General features: G+C 41.6%; 1 protein-coding gene across 2 annotated transcripts in view; it reads left to right on the top strand.

Annotated features, from left to right (window-relative positions):
* LOC107692757 (ras-responsive element-binding protein 1-like) overlaps nucleotides 1-19,606 on the top strand; it is a 54,156-nt gene extending 34,550 nt beyond the window's left edge. The window contains exons 3-12 of one of the 2 annotated variants that reach the window (XM_016491930.1): nucleotides 275-486; nucleotides 5,282-5,371; nucleotides 5,566-5,729; nucleotides 10,174-10,324; nucleotides 10,424-10,566; nucleotides 12,514-12,703; nucleotides 12,818-15,368; nucleotides 15,484-15,648; nucleotides 15,781-16,554; nucleotides 16,859-19,606. In XM_016491930.1, the coding sequence (XP_016347416.1) occupies nucleotides 275-486; nucleotides 5,282-5,371; nucleotides 5,566-5,729; nucleotides 10,174-10,324; nucleotides 10,424-10,566; nucleotides 12,514-12,703; nucleotides 12,818-15,368; nucleotides 15,484-15,648; nucleotides 15,781-16,554; nucleotides 16,859-17,364 (4,946 nt within the window). In that variant the 3' untranslated portion in view covers nucleotides 17,365-19,606. Of the gene's footprint in view, nucleotides 1-238; nucleotides 487-5,281; nucleotides 5,372-5,565; nucleotides 5,730-10,173; nucleotides 10,325-10,423; nucleotides 10,567-12,513; nucleotides 12,704-12,817; nucleotides 15,369-15,483; nucleotides 15,649-15,780; nucleotides 16,555-16,858 lie in introns of both variants that reach the window. The other variant, XM_016491931.1, reaches the window with a different exon arrangement.
* The last annotated feature ends 98 nt before the right edge of the window (nucleotides 19,607-19,704 follow it).

Below are 19,704 nucleotides of genomic sequence, written 5' to 3'. Positions count from 1 at the left end.
ATCGTTCCTTCTATTGCTCTATCCATCTGTTTCTTCTATCATTCTATAATATCATTGCGTTATCATCTCTTCTATTTATTGTTCATTGTCTATCATTCTATCTATTGATCTATAGATCCATCGTTCTTTCTATCCATCTATTGCTCTATCCATCATTCCTTCTATCTGTCTATCCATCGTTCCTTATGTCTGTTGCTCTATAATCTATCTTTCTATCATTCATTAAAATAATACAAAGAAATTAAAACATAAACAGAGGGTTCTGCCGGTGTAGAGGAGGAAGCAAACGAATGGGAGAATGGACAGAATGGAGTAGACGGAGAGATGGAGGAAGTCGATGGGGTGGACTTGTCTTCCATTAACTCCATGATGAGCACTGTGATGAAAGCGGCTCAGCTTAACGGCGGCGTAGACTCCGCCCACACCACGCCCAGTAAGGCGTCCGGCAAAAGCCCCAGCACCAACCGCAGTGGAAGAAAGACCCAGGTAAGAGGTTACGAAGAATAAGAGTGAAAGTCTCATACATACTTGATAAATGTGATATTAGCAAATATACATGTTTTTACATGCATAAACCTGCAATTAAAAAAAAAAACTATAATGAAGAGTTTGGTTCCAAAACGCTATAAATCCATTTTGATTAATTTGGCATTAATAAAAACACTTACACTGACAAGCTACGCAATATTGCGTTCATAATCGAATGCGACTCATCTGCGATTATGAACGCGATATAGCAGTGATCTATGGCTCTGTGTATTAAATGCCGCTCCATCTGAAAGCACGTGATGGAGATTTACTATTAATCACAGAACTGGCTTTACTGACGAGATGCGCATGACAATCGCATGCGATTTATGGTGCAGGCCTAAGTTTTGTTTGTTGATCACAAAGTACAAAATAGATGAGGAAAACTAGGAAGCCGGGTGTATTCAAAGCGCCGCCATTACTGTCTAGAGTGCGTGGAATGGTTCGCTGTGATTGGTTGAGCGGATATATCGCATTCTGCAGAAAAGGGAGACTGCCGTTTGTCACGGTTTGGAAAAAAAGGGAGAAAACATGACAGAATAACTCGGCGGATATCGCATTTTGCGTAAAATTAAAAATGGAGTTTTCAATACCGACCAGATACAATACTGATTTTGGCGGAAACTCAATTTTAATTTTTGTTTATCGCGTTTTGGAACCAAACTCTTCATATAGCTCTTATATAGTCAAGAACAAATAGTTCTTGTTTCTGAAAAGAACTTGTTGTTTATAAAACACAAAATATATTTATGATCCAAGCTCAACACTGAATGTCTCACACTGATTCATAATCTCAAAACAAACTCATACTGACTCATTCCCCAAATGAACCAATCAGACGAGCCATGGCAATGTCCTTGGCTCCATTCCAGTTCACATACTTCTATTATACAAAAAGTTTGTCCTTTGCTGCTGATGAGAAAGTTGGTAGTTTTAAATATGTAACCAGAGAGTCCGCCATTGTGGCTTATTACCACGTATATTTTTCATTTTAGGTTAATGCATTTAAAAACACTGTGATCTACAGCAGGCACATTTTGCATACTGTTTTTAATGTACTATGATGACATGACATACTAATTCTAATCTTGCACTATTTAGAATTAAAGTTAACTGGGATGCAGCGCTAAATAATGAATAGCTGCTGCTTATATACATGTATTTTGTGGTTAGAAAGAAGTACAGGTGGGAACGACTTTATGGATGCTGCATCCTGCTTTTAAACGGAAAGTGACAAATGGTCTTCTGGCATCTCAATCCACCTTTTGTCCACCCGGCTGCATCACATGGTTCCCATTAGAGCATGCAGTTCATGCCTTAACACTCTGGTGTGGGGCAACAAGTGTCACTTTTAACCCCTTAACACTCCTGTGGAACTCTGGAGGGAAGTTTAGTCTCTGAAGTTTTGGATCTAAACCGCCCACCCCCCTTAAATGTGTTCCTTCCACTTTTGAAGGAACGTTGTTCTTATTTACATTCTGCAATCTTGGCTGTAGGACAGTACTGTAGGTATAAAATCTCATAGACTTACATTGAAGGATGTGAGGTTTGTGTTTTGGGAGGTGAACACACATATGGGTCATTCCTGTACGTTTTAAACTTGTAACTTACTTTTAAACTTAAGTGTAGTACCTGAACAACATGAGTGTTGAGCGTCAAATCTGGAGAAAAGTATAGAAATTTGTGTGCGTGTGATCTTTTAGCCAGTAGGCAGTGTTTCACCTGGAGAGGCTGTAGTCTAGTTCTCAGGCCTCTTTTGCTCCTTTTGAGGAAAAGTAAAGAAGCTTATAGTGCGTTGTGTAATTTACTGGATTAACCGAGAATAAAGAGACGTGCCAAAGTACAGAGCACTCCAGACAGGTACTGTTAAACACAAACAGGCTCAGACAAAAACTGGTCAAATGAAAATGTTGCTAACAGGTGTTTGCTCAGGTGCACCTCATGAATTGTAACCAGGGGGGAAAAAATGAGAACAAATGCATCACAGCAAATAAATGGCATCCTCTTTTTTGAATCATCCATTGAAAACTACTTTTCAGAAGTTCAAAAGGTTTTTAATGCTTTTTGAAAGAAGTCTCTTATGTTCATCAAGGCTGCATTTATTTGATCAAATATACAATAAAAACAGAAATATTGTGAAATGTTATTACAATTTGAAAGAAGTCTTTTCTTTTGTAATGTATTTTAAGCTGTGATTTATTTCTGTGATCAAAGCTGAATTTTCAGCATCATTACTCCAGTCTTCAGTGTCACATGATCTTCAGAATTCATTGCTGCTAAAGAAACAATTATTATTATTAGTGTTGAAATTTTTTGGGATATTTTTGTGGAAACCGTGATATATAGACCAATTCAGAGTAGACGGGGTTTTCTGCAACCATGATGTGCGCGCATCCTGAATGTTTACAAATCTATAATTGGTCTATAGGCAGAACAGCAAAGAACAGTATTTATTTGAACATTATTTTGTAACATTATAAAAGTCTTTACCATCATTTTTGATCAATAACATTATTATTTTTTTAATCTTACTGATCCCAAACCTTTGAATGGCACTAGTGTGTAGTGAGCATATAACACAATTTATGACCTATGGCATTTTTTAAGCAGGTCAGTATGACTCTTGTGGCGATGAAATGAATGGACTTCCTTATATGATGAAACTATCACTGCCAATTAAGGTCAAAAAGCAACCGCTGTCTATGAATGACACTTCCCCTCATAACATGCTGAATGGTGAATACGGTCAGCTTGAGCAGTTGGCACTCGCTGGTCCTGAACCGAAGCCAAGAGAGTCACAGAAGGAAAACAAGCCCTACACCAGCGTGCCACCAGAGGAAAAGGACGTGCTCTTCTCTTCCTAGAGATGTTTTTGAAGATTTCAGTCTAGTTTAACCGCTTGTGTGTTTGTAGATCACGTGGGCGTCTGTTTAGGGCCGCATTTGTGATGACTCACACCTTCTCCTTTTCTCTTTATATATATATATATATAGTATGAGACAGCTACACATTTATTTTATGACATCGTATGAGTACGCAGACAAGGCATTCTGTCATGTGACGGCATCAGATCGGTTACAACAGGAACTGGTCGCGGTTAAAGGGATAGTCCTCCCAAAATGAAAGTTCGTTCATCCTTTACACACCCTCAAGTTGTTCCAAACCTGTGTGTGTTTTTTTTTCTGTTGAACATAAAAGAAGATATTTTGAGGATTGTGGCTAACCAAACATTTGTTTGTCCCCAGTGGGGACCAGAAACTGAAGAAAGAAACTCGTACAGGTTTGGAACAATTTTAGGGTGAGTAAATCATGATAGAATTTTTATTTGTGGGTGAATTATCCATTTAATGATCTGCCGTATTGTGAACAGCAGCGAGAGGAAGGCAGTGTGTGTGTGTGTGTGTGTGTGGGGTGTCGGTTTACACAGATTTCCACACAAGGAGAAAGAGGAAACGGTTCTTGCTCCTTTAAGATGCTCTTTATGAAACACACAAACTTCAAAACTAAACATACTTGCAGGAGGAGATAATTGTATTGAATTTAAAAACACACACAATTGCTACACAGATTAATGATTGCTGTGCCTATTTAAAAACAACTGCACTCGTGCTCATAAATGTTAACTGTATTGCTGTGGTTTATGAGGAACAGCAGAGTTTGTGCTCCGTGGTCGTGCAGCAGTGACTGATGTAGGGGTTGAGCAAGTGTTTACTTAACAGTGAATTTAGCTCAGTATCTCACACATACAACATGTTCTGACAAAACATTCAAGGTCGGAAGACAAGGCCTCATTCCCTGCCTCCTGCATATGGGTTTTTACCCACACTCCTTAAATAATTTCTGAGTGTGCAAAGTGATGACCATAAGAATTTATACATAAAGACTGGCTTTTGTTTAATAATGTAATATTACAGCTTCTAATATGTTTTGTGGCTTTTATTCCATTAGCTCTGAGGCTAATCTACACTACTGTTCAAAGGTTTGGGGTCAGTATGAATTTTCTTTGAAAGAAATTACACTTTTATTCAGCAAAGAAGCATTAAAGTGTGTGACAATAAAACGTGACGGTAAAGACATTTATTACGTTACAAAGGATTTGTATTTTAAATGATGTTCTTTTGAATTTCATTTGAACTATTCATCAGAGAATCCTGCAAAAATATCGGTTTCCACAAAAATATTGGGCAGCACAATTATTTTCAACATTGATAATAATCAGAAATGTTTCTTATGCATCAAATCAGCATATTAGAATGATTTCTGAAGATCATGTGACACTGAAGACTGGAGTAATGATGCTGGAAATACAGCTGTGCATCACAGAAATAAATTACATTTTACAATATATTCACATAGAAAACAGTTCTTTTAAATTGTAATAATATTTCACAATTTACTGTTTTTATTGAATTTTTGATCAGATAAATGCAGCCTTGGTGAGCAGAAGGGACTTTCAAAAGCATTCCAAAAATCCCCAAAATTTTTAATGGTAGTGTAAGTTAGTTGACAAAATAAGTAAATAAAGTAAATAAGTTGACAAAATAAACTTATCACATATACACTTTTAAAACATTCGTACTCTGGTGTGCATCTAAGTCCCAAAAACAGCTTTTGTGCCAACAAGATGTCAATTTGCGTCCTCGCCGAATCTCGTGCTTTGAAACACAAGCTTTTGTCACATAGTATAATACAGTGCTCTGTGTATGCTGTAGAGATTTATAACTACATACATTTGATCTCGTATTTGTTTCAGGAAGCCAAAGATGACAGCGGGTGTATCGTCTGTCCATTGTGCGATAAGAGCTTTCAGACCCAACACCAGTTCACCATGCACATCCGCCAGGTAACCTGCACTTGTTCAGCATACTGCTGCATACCTGTTGATTTCTTTAATTGAAGTCTGTGTACAAATTAGCAAAGATGGCGGAATATTTGAGCATTTTCAGAAGCCACTTAGACAAGACAATATATTGAAGAGTATGGCCTGTAATGGTAATTAACTTAATGAGCTAGCTGACCCAAATGTCTTTTCTCCAGCACAACTCCAATAGCGGGACTTCGGACCACTCTTGCAGTATCTGCGGGAAGGCTCTGAGCTCGGCGAGCTCTCTGGATCGTCACATGCTAGTGCACAGTGGAGAGAGACCCTACACATGCTCTGTGTGCCGTCAGACTTTCACCACCAATGGCAACATGCACAGGTCAGTCGGGGTTTTCAAACAAAATGATTTGCAATCTGGAGCAATGTGTCACTTAGGTTAAAGATTTTGATTTGCACAACAGAATTGATTTTCAAGACAACATGCACACATTTAACTTCCATAATGTGACGAATTACTAAGGAAAATGAAAGATTGAGTGGGACTTTATACGTTGGGATATAATTCGATTTCGAGAGAATTCACTTTTTTTTTCACCCATGAGGCCTTGGTTATGTTGCTAAATTCTTTTCAAAGGTGCAGAAGGTTATTAACTTTTTGGTTAAAGGTACTAACTTTTTTTTAAATAGCATTTATGAAGCTTCTTTTTATTGAATCCATATTGATGAATTGTGCATTGATTTATTAAGTCAGTTCTAATTTCATGTTCTCTTTCAGCTGATAAAGTGTAATTATCAAATTATTATTTTGACTAAGGATGGATTGTATAATTTCATACATGCATACCTTTGTGAACTGTTGAGTATTCAAACTCAACTTGTCTTAAATGCAGTGATAAATAGCAGTGAGTAACTGTACGTGTGTGTGATTTAAGGGAAGGGAGATGTGCAGGAGTAGCATGACCATCCGCCCTAATCGTGTCGTCATATCTTCTGTTTAACTACTGAATGAGCTGTAATCTTAAATTTAGCACTGACTTTGTGTCTTGGTGGATTTAATAAATGTTTGTTTGTAAACAAGCAAAATGAGTCATATGCAGTCATTTCATTGTGGCTTTCATGCTGATCAAAATTTAAGCAGAACAGATTTGTCACTAGATATTAATTTTATGAAGAAATGTGAGTAGTGCAAAATTTGCCACCATGGGTGTTCTGGGTGGTTGCCAGGATGTTGATGTGGGGTTGCTACAGTGTTTACGTGGTTGCTAGTCCTATTCTATGCAGTTGCAATAGTGTTCTGAGTGGTTGCTATGTGGTTGCTAGGGTGTTCTAGAGTTGCTAAGGCATTTTAAGTGGTTGCTAGGGTGTTCTATGGTTGCTAGTCCATTGCTATGCAGGTGCAAGGGTGTTCTGAATGGTTGCTATGTGGTTGCTATGGTGTTCTAGAGTTGCTGCGGTGTTCTATCTGGTTGTTAATGCATTGCTATTCAGCTTGTTAGGGTGTTTTGAGTGGTTGTTGTGTGGTTGCTAGGGTGTTCTATAGTTGCTAAGGTGTTTTAAGTGTTTGCTATGGTGTTCTAGAGTTGCTACGGTGTTCTATCTGGTTGTTAATGCATTGCTATTCAGCTTGCTATGGTGTTTTGAGTGGTTGTTGTGTGGTTGCTAGGGTGTTCTAGAGTTGCTAAGGTGTTTTAAGTGGTTGATATGGTGTTCTTGGGTTGTTAAGGTGTTTTATATGGTTGTTAATGCATTGCTATTCAGCTTGCTAGGGTGTTTTGAGTGGTTGCTGTGTGGTTGCTAGGGTGTTCTAGAGTTGCTAAGGTGTTTTAAGTGGTTGATATGGTGTTCTTGGGTTGTTAAGGTGTTTTATATGGTTGTTAATGCATTGCTATTCAGCTTGCTAGGGTGTTTTGAGTGGTTGCTAAGGTCTTCTAAATATTTGCTAGGGTGTTCTGGGTGGTTGCCAAAAAGTTCACCCCCAGAATTTTGTGAGTACATTAGAGGTTTCTTTTACATCTCTAGCATAGATAGTGCAAGTTCCATTACATCTGATGTCCACATCCGTTTGTAAAAGCATCATTTGAGAGGTTGAATTGTTCAGAGATGTTGGGCTTTTTAGAGCAGTGTTTCCCAACCGGGGTGCCGCGGCACCAGTTGGGCTTTTTAGAGAAGTGAAAGCTTGTTGGTTGATTACATCCCTCAGGCCTCACCCTGCCTTTTGCCTGCGTTGAAGAGTTGCCCAGAGGATGAGTGCGCCACTAAGATAAATGAAAAGGCGTTGTTTTGTTTATGTATGTTGGTGTTCGTATAATGTGTGCTACCACTGGGCTTCGTCAGCTCTGTAGCCTTGCTTTTGTTTAAGGAGAGAGAGCTTTGCAGGAAGTGAAGAGTGACTTTAAAACACCTCCCCCACCCATCGCTTCCCCCAGTTTTGGTCATGGTATCTTCTCCCAGCAGGCCTTGCTGATGGAGGGGGTAAACATGAACTTCCTCCCAAGGTTGCGAAGGTTGATGGTGAAGTGTGTGTATATGGGGGATCAGTGTGTGTGTATTTGTGTGGATGGCTCTTAGCAGTTGTTAAAGGGCCCCTGGGTAAGATGGCTTGAATAAGCACTCTGTAAATTGCAGAAGTACAGTGAAATTGTAGGCCTGGAATTGGAAATACGACGCTAAGTTTGATTTGCAGGGAATGTGCGGCTGTGACGGATGTGAAGGGAATCTGGTTTTTCTACATCTGCTGTTACTGTCCTGATAACATCTCATCTTTTCCATGGTATTTTATGAGTATAATTTTACTAATAATGGTTACTAGGGTGTTCTTGAATCATATTTAACTTTCAAAACTGTTTTATGGCATTCTGGACAGATGTTTTGTCCACTGAACAATCGGTAGCCTATGTTTTTAAACAATCCATTGTACTATCCCTCACAGTCTTGTTTTCATTCCTGTCAAAAATGACTAACTATTGGCCTTACTAAAGTCTGTTGGACCAAGCTGAGCCCAGTTTCTATATTCTGGTCTCTAGATATGGCTATTTTTTTTCCCACCCATTTTTGTCAGCTGATGTCTTTACGCCACTCGTGTCTTTAGCATGAACAGTGCATGACGATGTACATGGTCAACATATTCTGTTACACCAAATACACAAAATAATTATCTTTAAAAAAGCATCATATGACCCCTTTAATTCAGTTCGTTCATAGTTTTTCCTAAAAATGTCAAGATGCTTTCCATTCTAGACATGAAACCTGCTGAAAATATTTGAGCAGTTTTTCAGTTCTGAACAAAGTTGACTGATAGTTTTGAGGCCTCATGCATATCCAAGGAAGCTGTCCATGTAGTTGACAAGGAGGCAGCCATCTTGTGCCAGAGCATCACATGGTTAGATGGGGGCTGTGAGGAGGAGGGAGTCACTGTTGCCATGGAGAATGATCACAACTTCACAGAGGAGAGGCAGAGTGCGTTCTGATTGGCTGCTTTTCTTTGCTTTAACTTTAGGTCTTAGTTACACCACTGCACAGCCACAGGTTTGCAGGGGGTGCCCTTGCTCTGACATTGCTTGGAAAAGAGGAAACTTTCTGACACCACAGTGCCCTCTGTCTGTGCTCTGCGGGAGCGCGATGGAATGCTTGGATTGGATGGAATGAACCTGTTTATGCATCAACAAGTTTTATGATCCTTTACAGATTAGCCAGCCTGCTCATGAAATGTCCATATTGACATCCTTCATTCAAGGACAGGAAACTTCAGTCTAGTGCAGTTAGAAAAATGTTACAGCCTCATTACTCAGTACATTTTATATCAACTGAAACTCGGATTCAGTCATACCATTATTATAAACTAGCAATAATCAACTCGAGTTAGTATTTTTCAAGGGGTAAGCTATCATCCTATATGAGGTTACTGTGGTGATGATTTCCATCCAATCAGAGTTTGCTGAATTGGCAGTGCTGGTTTTCTGTGATTGGTCAGAGGCAAGGTCAGAGTCCAGAGCAGAGAGATATAACAGCCTGTCAGGTCCTCACACGAGTGTCCAACATGCTGCCTGCTATAAATAAACCACTGACTGCAGAGTGAAAACTGAGACCTGCAAGACCATGGGATGGATGTCTGACCTTTTTTACACTTGCACATGCATGTACACTTCCAAAGTACTTTTATGAGATGAACTTTTATAGGTACACAGATATAAACCTTGGTTAGAGCCCTTCCTGGATTCATCCAGCATATTTGCTTTATTTGAAATTTGAACTTTGATTGTACAATAAATACAATTTTTTTTGTCATATATAGTTATAAATATATAGTGGGCTTGAAACTTTTACTTGAGTTTGACATCCTTTTTATTCATCTTTATTGGACCTCCAATTCCTACTTGTTCTCACTGGTTTCCTCAAGATTTCTCTGGATAATAAGATGATCAACTTCTGGCCCTATCCATGCAACATTTCCACTCTCTTTTCCGTTGATCTCTACCCGCCATCTTGGACTCACATATGCACATATAGAGTCTGTGGGATAATTGCATGAGTTTCCAGACCATTAGTGTCTTCCCATTACAGTCCTTTCTGTTGGCTCCCAATGGGATGAACTGGGGTTCCTCTACCCTAATTTCTAAAATAATTTTCATCCATCAAACAAGTGGGAGGCATCTGTAAATGTCCTCAAGATGCAGCTCGTTCCCAAGAAATTGTTCCACAACCATTAACCCTGTAGTGGCCAAGCATTTTTCAGAGAACAGAATCATTTGTGATGCTCACTGTGAGAGCTGGTTTGTAAATGCACAAAATGCAGTTTTAAAGCACACTCTTTTGTCAATTTTCAGACACATGAAGATCCACGACAAGGACTCTGTCAGCTCCATCCCCAACAGTCCGACTCTGTCTCCACTTAAGCGACGACGTCCCTCTGCAGCCAAACGCAAACTAAGCCACGATGAAGACAGTGAGAAGATAGAGGAGACAGCCAGCAAAAAGGTATGTGTAGCTCCACCATCTTATCCAGTGCTACCTGCGCCCCAAGATGCTGCTCTCAGATTGGGCTACAAATAGCTGACGGTGGCCTGTGTTTTGCAGGTCAAGGAGGATAGCGTGGTAGATGAGCAGAGTTTGAACAAAGGACAGGAAGAAGTCTTAACCTGTCCTATCTGCTTCAAGACCCTCACCTGCAGAAACGACTTTGATGCCCACGTGGAGACCCATCCTGACACTACACAGAGGTAAAAACCCATACATCAGTAGATTAAATTCAGTGAAAAGTGCTTCCAAAAACGATGTGATTATGTAACACCAACACAAGAGAGGCATGAGTTTAATTCAGGACTGACTGGCTTAGTAACAAAGGACTGTTTAGGGTTTGATAATGGAACAGTTCTGGCCCTTCCTACACTCACTTTTCCGTTCAGTATATTATAGTTGTCCATTAAGCCCAGACAGGAATGTTGTCCCTTTGTTCGAGGTGAGAGTTGTATTGCAGGGGGATGCCAGTAGCTGGGGCTTTAGGCTGGATCCCTGCAGTTGCCGGGAGATATAGTGGCATGCTTTGTTCTGGAACAGTCATAATTTAACACATCCGAATACAGACGGGGCTTGCTTACAGACTATGCAAAGGGATTTAGTTTCAGTGGGATTTGCCTTTTATATTGTGGTGCATGTTAAAAACACATTTGTCTGGTTTAGATAGAAATCTTTTATCTTGTCGACCTTGAGATTTTGGAACGTTAATTGTTTTGCTTATTGAAATGTTATGCTGAAACGTTATTGGCTGAGAATGGTCATACCTACATGACTGTAATCCTGTCGACGTGTCCCCCTCCACTCGTGAGAGGCCTAAGTTCTTCCCCCCCCGCATGTGGCCCCCAGGCTTAGGGCAAGGGAGTGGCACGTAGAGGAAAGAGGGAGAAATGGAGGGGGAGGGACCACAGAGGATGTGTGGCTGGGGGGAGATTTAATGAGACACAGGAGGAGACTTCAGGAAGATGCATTCTGCAGGACATCTCTGTAGTAGTGTGTGCATGCATTCATGCATGCGTGTAAGGTTGTAGCTGTATCCCTGGAGACGTCAAACTGCAGAATATTCCTCTAAACTCACCCAACCAATGGGTACCTCCTCTAGTTAATGGGTAGCTGTACGGCATGGCTCTGGGAGAAGGAAGTTGGCACGGCCTGTTTGATTGTGTTTCAGAGCAGCGTTATTGTTGTATGGAAGTACTGCAAATTTAGCACTAATCCTGTGTAATCACAAGAGCTAAGAGTGCTAGTTAACAGGATCTAGACAGCTGTGAATTGGGTTCCACTCTGAAGAGTTCTAAAAGCAGCAAAATAACTACACACACACACACATACAAACAGACCCAAGAATGCTTTTCAAGGTACAGACGTGTTATCTGTCTTACCCAAACAGCCCTTCCAAGTAAGACAGACACTCCCATACATGCTATAATAAAACGAACAGTTCTGACACTGAAATCTGATTGGATGAACCACGTTTGAAGCCATTGCAGAATAGCCAATAGAAACAACAGCATCCTGGACAGGGAATGGTTAGTGCTTAGTGTAATTATAGGTAACAGTGCTTGAACTCTTTGTAACAGGCAAGCTAAATTTTGCTTCTCATGGCTTTCTCACGCAAAACTGACAATTTATTAAACCATTCTTAAGCATTGGTCCTTAACCTATTATCACTTTAAGGCATTATGCTTCTCAGGTGGATGCGCTGCTATGCTCTGCCTTACGTTGCATTGTGTATGTCTACTGAGAAAAAAGCAGCTTACAGTCCCTATGGACACGTCGTCACCATGATCAGGGGCAGGGCATGTGACAAGACCAGTGCACAGTGTCACAGACATTAGCCAGCTGTCTTATGCAGCACCCTACAAACACAGAAAGAGTGCCATTGCAGGCAAGGGTGTGGTTATCATCGACTTCCAGCTCTTAGTTTATTCACTTAGGAAATCCCAGCTCTATTTTCCCTCTGCGGATGTCTCTACAGCACACTGTAGATTGGACACTTTGTTTATTAAAGATTTTGGGCAATGAATAAATATATAATTTATATTTATTTAATATATATGAGTGTGTGATTGTCGGTGTGTTATTTAATATGAATATATATAAAACATTGATCCATTGATATCAGCACCTCACATTAGTATTCTTATTCCTAGATGTGATTTATGCTGCATCTCGTTCCGGACACACCGAAGTATGCTCCGCCACAATGCAGCTACCCATAAGCAGCTACCCACAGACCCCAACGGACGACCCTTTATTCAGAACAACCCATCCATCCCTCTTGGCTTTAATGATCTGGCTTTCATTGACTTTTCATGCCAGAAGTTCCCTCAAATTGCACAGGTAACAGCCACGGTCAAATTTTCTGTGGTTGATCTGCACAGTATGTAAAAGTTCTTTATCTTGTCTGTAATATCTGAGAGTTTTGTTAAGTCTCAATTTTATTTTAACCCACAGATTTGGTGTGAAACCAACCTTCGGCGATGTACTGGCAAATTCCATCATTTTGTATGTGACACATGCGATAAAGCATTCCCTCTTAGCTCAGCTCTGGACTTGCACAAAGCCTCACATGAGACTTCCAGTGGTACCCAAGAGACAACTTCACCCTTAATTATGAAAGATGAGCTTCCCACTCCTGAGAAAAGCAGCTTCATGGACTCTCTGGGCTTGCAGCACATCTCTCAGATTAAGCCTGCCCCCTCAGAAGAGGATGTCCAGCAGGCCAAGCTAGATAGCATTCGGGTTATCCACGTGGACCAGAATCAGTCCACTGTACCTCAGGAGGCTGGCCTTGTTGGAGGGGTTAACCTGTCTCTTGTAGACCCAACGACTCTTCATGGTCTGTCCCATCAAGAGGCTCTCAATCTGCTGTCCCTTCAGCCCTTCCAGACTGGTTTTCTGGTGCAACCAGATGGTGGTATGGTAGTGAAGCCTGTTTGTGGTGAAACCAGCACGGAACTCGCTGATATACAGCAAATAATCAAAGTAGCTTCTGCTGCTTCTAACCAGATCACTCTCCCACCCTTATCCAAGGCGCCTTGTAGTGCCATGCAGTCGGGCTACAAGCAGATGCCTCCACTCAAGCCAAAGCCATTGGTGGCTCCCAGAACCAGTATGGTAGCTTCAACTCCACCACCCCTGTTGAACACCCAGCAAGCTTCCTTGGGCTGTATCAGCCCTAGCCTCCCACCCCCTGTCAGCCATCCTGTCAAGACAGTTCAGGACCTCTCCTCATCTTCCTCATCCTCTTCTGCCAACAACCAGGCTTCTGCAGAGAGGATACAAATGGAGGCTGAGTGCATGGGAGATGCCCATACCCCAATGGACATGGATGAAAGACATATCAAACAGGAGAATGGCAAGTTAGAAGAGACCACTGGAAAGAAGGGAACTTCTCAAAAAGGTTCGTACCCTTGCCGATTTTGTGACCAGGTGTTTGCATTTTCTGGTGTGCTGCAGGCACATATGCGATATCATTTGGGCACCCTATCCCACCAATGCAATATCTGTGACTATGTTGCCCCAGACAAGGCAACGCTGATCCGTCATTTGAGAACGCACAGTGGTGAGCGTCCCTATGTCTGCCGGCTCTGTCATTACCCATTTACTGTCAAGGCTAACTGTGAGCGCCACCTTCGCAAAAAGCACATGAAAAACAATCGCAAGGAGATTGAGAAAAACATTAAGTATGTTACCTCATCCACATCCACAGCAGACGTACTGGAGCAGGCTGGAACTAGTGAAACTACCTGCCGCTTCTGTGGGGAGAAACTAAAGACCTTTCGGGCTCTGCAGATTCACTTGCGCACACACAATGGCTGCCGGCGAAAGCCATTTGAGTGCAAGCGTTGTGGAGCAGCCTTCCTTGCCAAGCGTAACTGTATCCATCACCTTCTGAAACAACATCCAGAGGTCCAAGAGCAGGATATTGAAGAACACATAATCACTCTTTTAGCTGCATCAACCCCAAATAGCCCAAACCCATCTCCTCTCAATGGGGGTTCTCCTAGCTCTGTAGTGCAGCCTATCAAAGTTGAGGACCTTAGCTTTTACAGCGTAGATATGGATCAACCTCTGGACTTCTCTAACAAAAGTCATGGGGGCAGCAGTGCTGGAAGTGTGAGTGGATCTCCTGGGATCAAAATTGAACCTGTCTCTTATGACTCTAACATGGAACCCATTGACCTCTCTATTCCTAAGAATCCTGTAAAGAAGCTTAAACAAGAATTTGTGGCCACATTGCCAAGAGAGGTTAAGAAAGAACAGTCATCCATTAGCATACTTGCACAGGCTCTTCAGGCCGAGAAGTCCATTGATGAGAAGTCCCAACCTCTTGGATGCTACCAGGTCCCTGTTGCTTTGCCCTCCCTTACTGGTAGCACTAATGCTGCAGGAAGGCTCTTGCGTTTAAAGCCCCTGCTTCCTAAACCTTCCTCTGCTGCTGTGAAGGAGCTTCCACCACTAGCATCTATTGCTCAGATAATTTCCTCTGTTTCTGGTGCCCCTGACCTTCTTAAACGGGACAACACGAATAGTCTTCAGGCTGATTCTGATACACATGGCAAGCAAGAATCACCAGATATTTTGACAGAAGAGTTCTCACTAGAGAGCTCAAAGAAGAGGTCCAGGAAAAGGCCTTCCAACAGCACATCGAAAGAGAAACCTGTGATGAATGCCACAGACCCAAGTATTGATTTGGAGTCTAGTGGGGAGTTTGCTAGTGTTGAGAGGATGTTGGCAACCACTGATGCCAACAAGTTCAGCGCCTATCTTCAGACCAACACAATTGAGTTGGCAAGAAAAGGCGGGCTGCAGCCAGGTGCTAGAAACGAGAAAGAGGTGAAAGATGAGAAACACTTGCTAGCCCAGCAGACTGTTCAACCACAACAGTCCAAAGGAAAGAAGAATGCATACTCAAATTCTGTGCAAAAGATGACTTGCCCCTTTTGTCCTAGAGTTTTCCCTTGGGCCAGCTCGCTTCAGCGCCACATGTTAACACACACAGGTGAGTCTTGTATGTAAAGTTTTACAGGGTTTACAGTGTTGATGTACACCTTCTGTTTTACCCCTCATATATGTGTAATTTATTTTCTTGATATTATTTTGTATTCCTTAAAAAGGTCAGAAGCCATATCCTTGTCTCCAGTGTGATGCCTTCTTCTCAACCAAGTCCAACTGTGAGCGACATCTTTTACGCAAGCATGGCATTTCCAACAGAGTGCTTAGATGCAATGGTGCAATACCCAACCCTAAAGAAGCAGAGGAAGGCTCACCAGAGAGTGCAGGTATTAAAAATAATATATAATAGAACCTTTGAATTGCTTATGTACTTTAGACAAAGTGTTTTTCTTATCTGTTGATAGAAGTTAAAACTGCACTTTATTACCTGAAGTGTAATGGGTCATTGTATATTTCAGAGAGTACATCTGAGACTGAGCTTCTTGTGAGTGAGGCAATGGATCTCACAAGATCAGACTCTGAGAAGCCTGTAGCACCTGATGCTGAGAAACCTTCACCAGCTAAGCCAACAGAGGCAGCCGTGGTAGAGCCTCTTCCTCACAAAGAAGAGGAGGACCCAGCAGCCCTCGAGTCTTTGAAGCACAATGACCCAGAAAAAGAGGATGGCGATTCCCATAGCAATAAGACCCTTGACTTGACCTTTGTTTCCAAGTCTAAGGACTTCAAGATCCCTGAGAAAGACCAGCCACAGTCCTCTCCTGCAGCAGATGGTGACATGTCTGACAAAGCAACACCTCAAGAGGAGTCCAAATTGACCTGCAAAAGTTGCAAGAAGAGCTTCCGCTATGCTGCTACCTTGACCAGACATGAGAAAGTTCACCAGCTGGATGTAGCATCAGACTCAACAAATGGACCTGAACAATGCCTCATGAAATCAGACGATCCAATTGTGCCTTGTGAAAATAAGAAAGAGGTTACAGAGGAAGAGGTGGAGAGTGTAAGGAAGGGCACAGCAGAGAACGAGGGAATGGGCAGTGTGGTGGAGAGTGGGTCTGAGGAGGATAAAGAGGAGAGGAGTGATGAAGAGGGAGCTGCAACTGAACCAAAGAGTACTGAGGGAGAGACTGAAGAACCTGGCAGCAAGCCGGACAAGAGGAAAAAGGTGTGCAGTATATGCAACAAACGTTTCTGGAGCCTTCAGGACCTCACCAGACACATGCGCTCTCACACAGGTAATGACAATACTAAAAACGTACTTGATTGGTATAGATCAGGGGTTCTCAAACCTCTCCATGAAGTCCCCCCAGCACTGCACGTTTTGTATGTCTCCCTATATCAGACGCACCCACTTCAAGTCTTGCAGTCTCCACTAATGAGCTGATGAGTTGAATCAGGTGTGATAGATGAGAGAGACATACAAAATGTGCAGGGCTGGGGGTACTCCAGAGAACCACTGGTATAGATCATTCATCAAAACATAGAGCTCGTTCCTTAATAAAATAAAGCAGAATGTTTTTAATGGCTTGTTTCTAATAGGTGAGAGGCCTTACAAGTGCCAGACATGCGAGCGCACTTTCACCCTCAAGCACAGTTTGGTCCGACATCAGCGAATCCACCAGAAACTACGTGAAGCGGATAGTGATGGATCGACTTGTGGGGTCACAGGTGGTCCAGACGAGGACGGCTTCAGCGGGCGTTCGGCTAGCGAAAGCGAGTGCACACCCACTAGCACCAATCCACCCTCTGAGAACGAAAGCGAATTAACAGACACTGTGAAGGGGGAGCCAACCTCACAGGAGAAAGAGGAGGATTGTGTACCCTCTTTACCAGGTGTGTTTAAACTAACCTCCAAGACAGGACCTGTATCAGCAACAGAGACACCCAAAGAACCGCCAGTACAGAAACAAGCATCGGATTCACTCACCGCATCCGACTTAGAGCCGTCGGAGGGATTCATCCAAGGTTTACTGGAGATCCACACCAAGCCCACTACTGAGCACATTTTGCCCACCCCCGAGCCGCCACTGCTTGGCGTGGATTGAAGAGCGACTATTTCCTAGTTTCTTATCTTGTGGTGAAACGTGCTGCAACAAGAAGCAGTGCCATATAACAAAAGTACATTGCAATCAGAAAAAAGAAGCAATGACTGTTTCCAAGTGCCTTTCTACTTTTTTGCTATATCTTTATCAGCATTTATCATGATCTAAAGTTGATTTTTATAGTATTTTACAATGATCATTATGATTTTTTTTGTGTTATCCTGAGAGAACTACTTTAAGCAATATATGAACAAATTTGCATATCGTATTGAAGAGTTCAGCGACAGTGCAATCTGTCTTATGAAAAGCAAGTCCCTTGATTAACAAGAGGACATGTTTTTAATAAGAGGCTTGCACCCAAGTGCATAACTGGAATATGCAAAGACAACTTCTGCACCATAGGGTTTCTTCATTGCTGATTGTCCTCTTTAACTTGCCAGTAGTTTCCCCTTTTGTGTAATTCCTTTAATGACAGAGGCTTCCAGAGTAATTGTTTTATCACAGAGATCTGTTGTTCTGGGTGCTGTGTCGACTAAAGATGTTTTGGGGAAACAGCCAAGCAAAACATCCGAAGGTCATCCTCGGAAAGATGCTCAGCAGCTGTCGCGTAAAGTATATGGGCAATGTTTGCTCAAGACAGGTGATGAATGTCCAGCTGTGCTGATTGTGTCAATGTCTTTAGTTAGCATTAACGTTCTGGCACAAAAAGATGGTTTTTAATGAGGGAAGGCAATGTTTTTAACTTAAGGGCTCTTGAATTGCTGTCCCTCAAGCCCTGTCTCAGCTACTTAAGAATAAAAAAATAAAAAAAAGCAAACACAATAAGGAATAACAGGAAGCCCATGAATCTGATGTACTTGATGAAATGCGTAACTGTGTCCAGTGTTACCGTCTTCCAAAAACATCAATTTCTAAGCCTTACTCTTTCGTCTTGGCTTTAGGCAGGTGTCTCACTTTCTGCCGGGCTCACGAACTAGAATTCATGGTGTACTTGAACCCTGTCGCCCTGCTGCCTCCTGTCAGGATGCGCTCCTCAACTAGGAGGACCACATGTCACCCGATGCGTTGATCGGCAAAGCAAAGCAATGAAAAGGAATAGTGGGGAAGGTGAAAGAGTTTGCCCCTGATCGGATATCAGGTTGTGTGCGCCCCTAGTGGTGAAGATCTAACATCTCTGCTCAGGCACGAGACTTGTAGTATTGGATGAACTTGAATGCAATTGCAATCGCTTTCTCTATCTGTGTATTCCGGGACTTCTGCTTCTCCCGATGCCTTTTCCTGGGTTCATGTGAGTGTGTTTTGTGTTGGTTGTGTGCAGAAGTGATTGGTTTCCTGGTAAGAATGCTCACAGACTGTTTTTAATGTATTTATTATGACCCAGTGTGGGTGAAGAAGTAAATGTGGAGAAGCCATGTATTAACACAATTATGCTGCATAAAAAAAGGATTCAAATTCAATACTTAGCATCCCAGCTTTGATCTGGGTCCTTGATGATGATGATAATAATCACTTTTGATCTGAAAGCTTTATGTAGATCTTTGTATGCATTTTTTAGAATGTGTGGTCTGTTTCTGTTATGTTTATTATATTATTATGATGGTGATTATTTCAGTTTGACAGAGATAACATTTGTTTTCATTGATAAATTCGTTTGCGTATACAACTGTGAAGTTTACTGTTATTCTGCTATGGGTGAATCTGTAGGGTAGTTTTGCATGATAACCTTTTATGTTGTTCAGTTGTTGTTTTTTTTCTTCTGTTTTTGCCCCACCTGCCAGCCCCGCTCTGTCTCACTCTCAGGGTTCATACAAAAGGCTTTCTCAAATCATAATTTTTCTTGCAACAAAAATTTCTCTTCACCTATGATTTCTAAATATGTTGAATTGTCAATCACTACTTTTTTAGCACTTGACTGTGAATTCAAATGAACAGGGTGGAGTTATCAAATCCACATTCCACTCATGGGTTTTCTTAAAAATATGTTTTCCTTTTTCCCTGTTTTTTTTTTTTTTAAATCCTCCGTCTCTTTGGAAAAATGGAGACCTATCACTGTTTGACATGCTGACTGATGTAAAAGGGAGCTTTGTGTCGCTGCTACATCCCCCAAAATAATTCTACTGGACTTGAATCGAACCAGAATCACCAGAACGTTTTTGGTACACTACTCTTCTTCTTCGAATGAGTGCTTCAGAATCAGAAATGTAAGCTGTTCTGTATCAAAACTATTCAAGCAATAAAGATATATTAAAGGAAAGGTGTGGCAGGATTTTTTTCTTCTTTCCTCCCAAAGGCAATCTGCCATTTTAATGCACAAGTTTGTGTTCTGCAGTCTGCGATTATAAT

Source organism: Sinocyclocheilus anshuiensis, unplaced genomic scaffold, assembly GCF_001515605.1.
Source record: "Sinocyclocheilus anshuiensis isolate Anshui unplaced genomic scaffold, SAMN03320099.WGS_v1.1 scaffold762, whole genome shotgun sequence".
In the NCBI taxonomy this organism is placed as follows: Eukaryota; Metazoa; Chordata; class Actinopteri; order Cypriniformes; family Cyprinidae; genus Sinocyclocheilus; species Sinocyclocheilus anshuiensis.
Note: the sequence above shows the minus strand (reverse complement) of the source record. Positions and strands in the feature narration are given on the sequence as shown.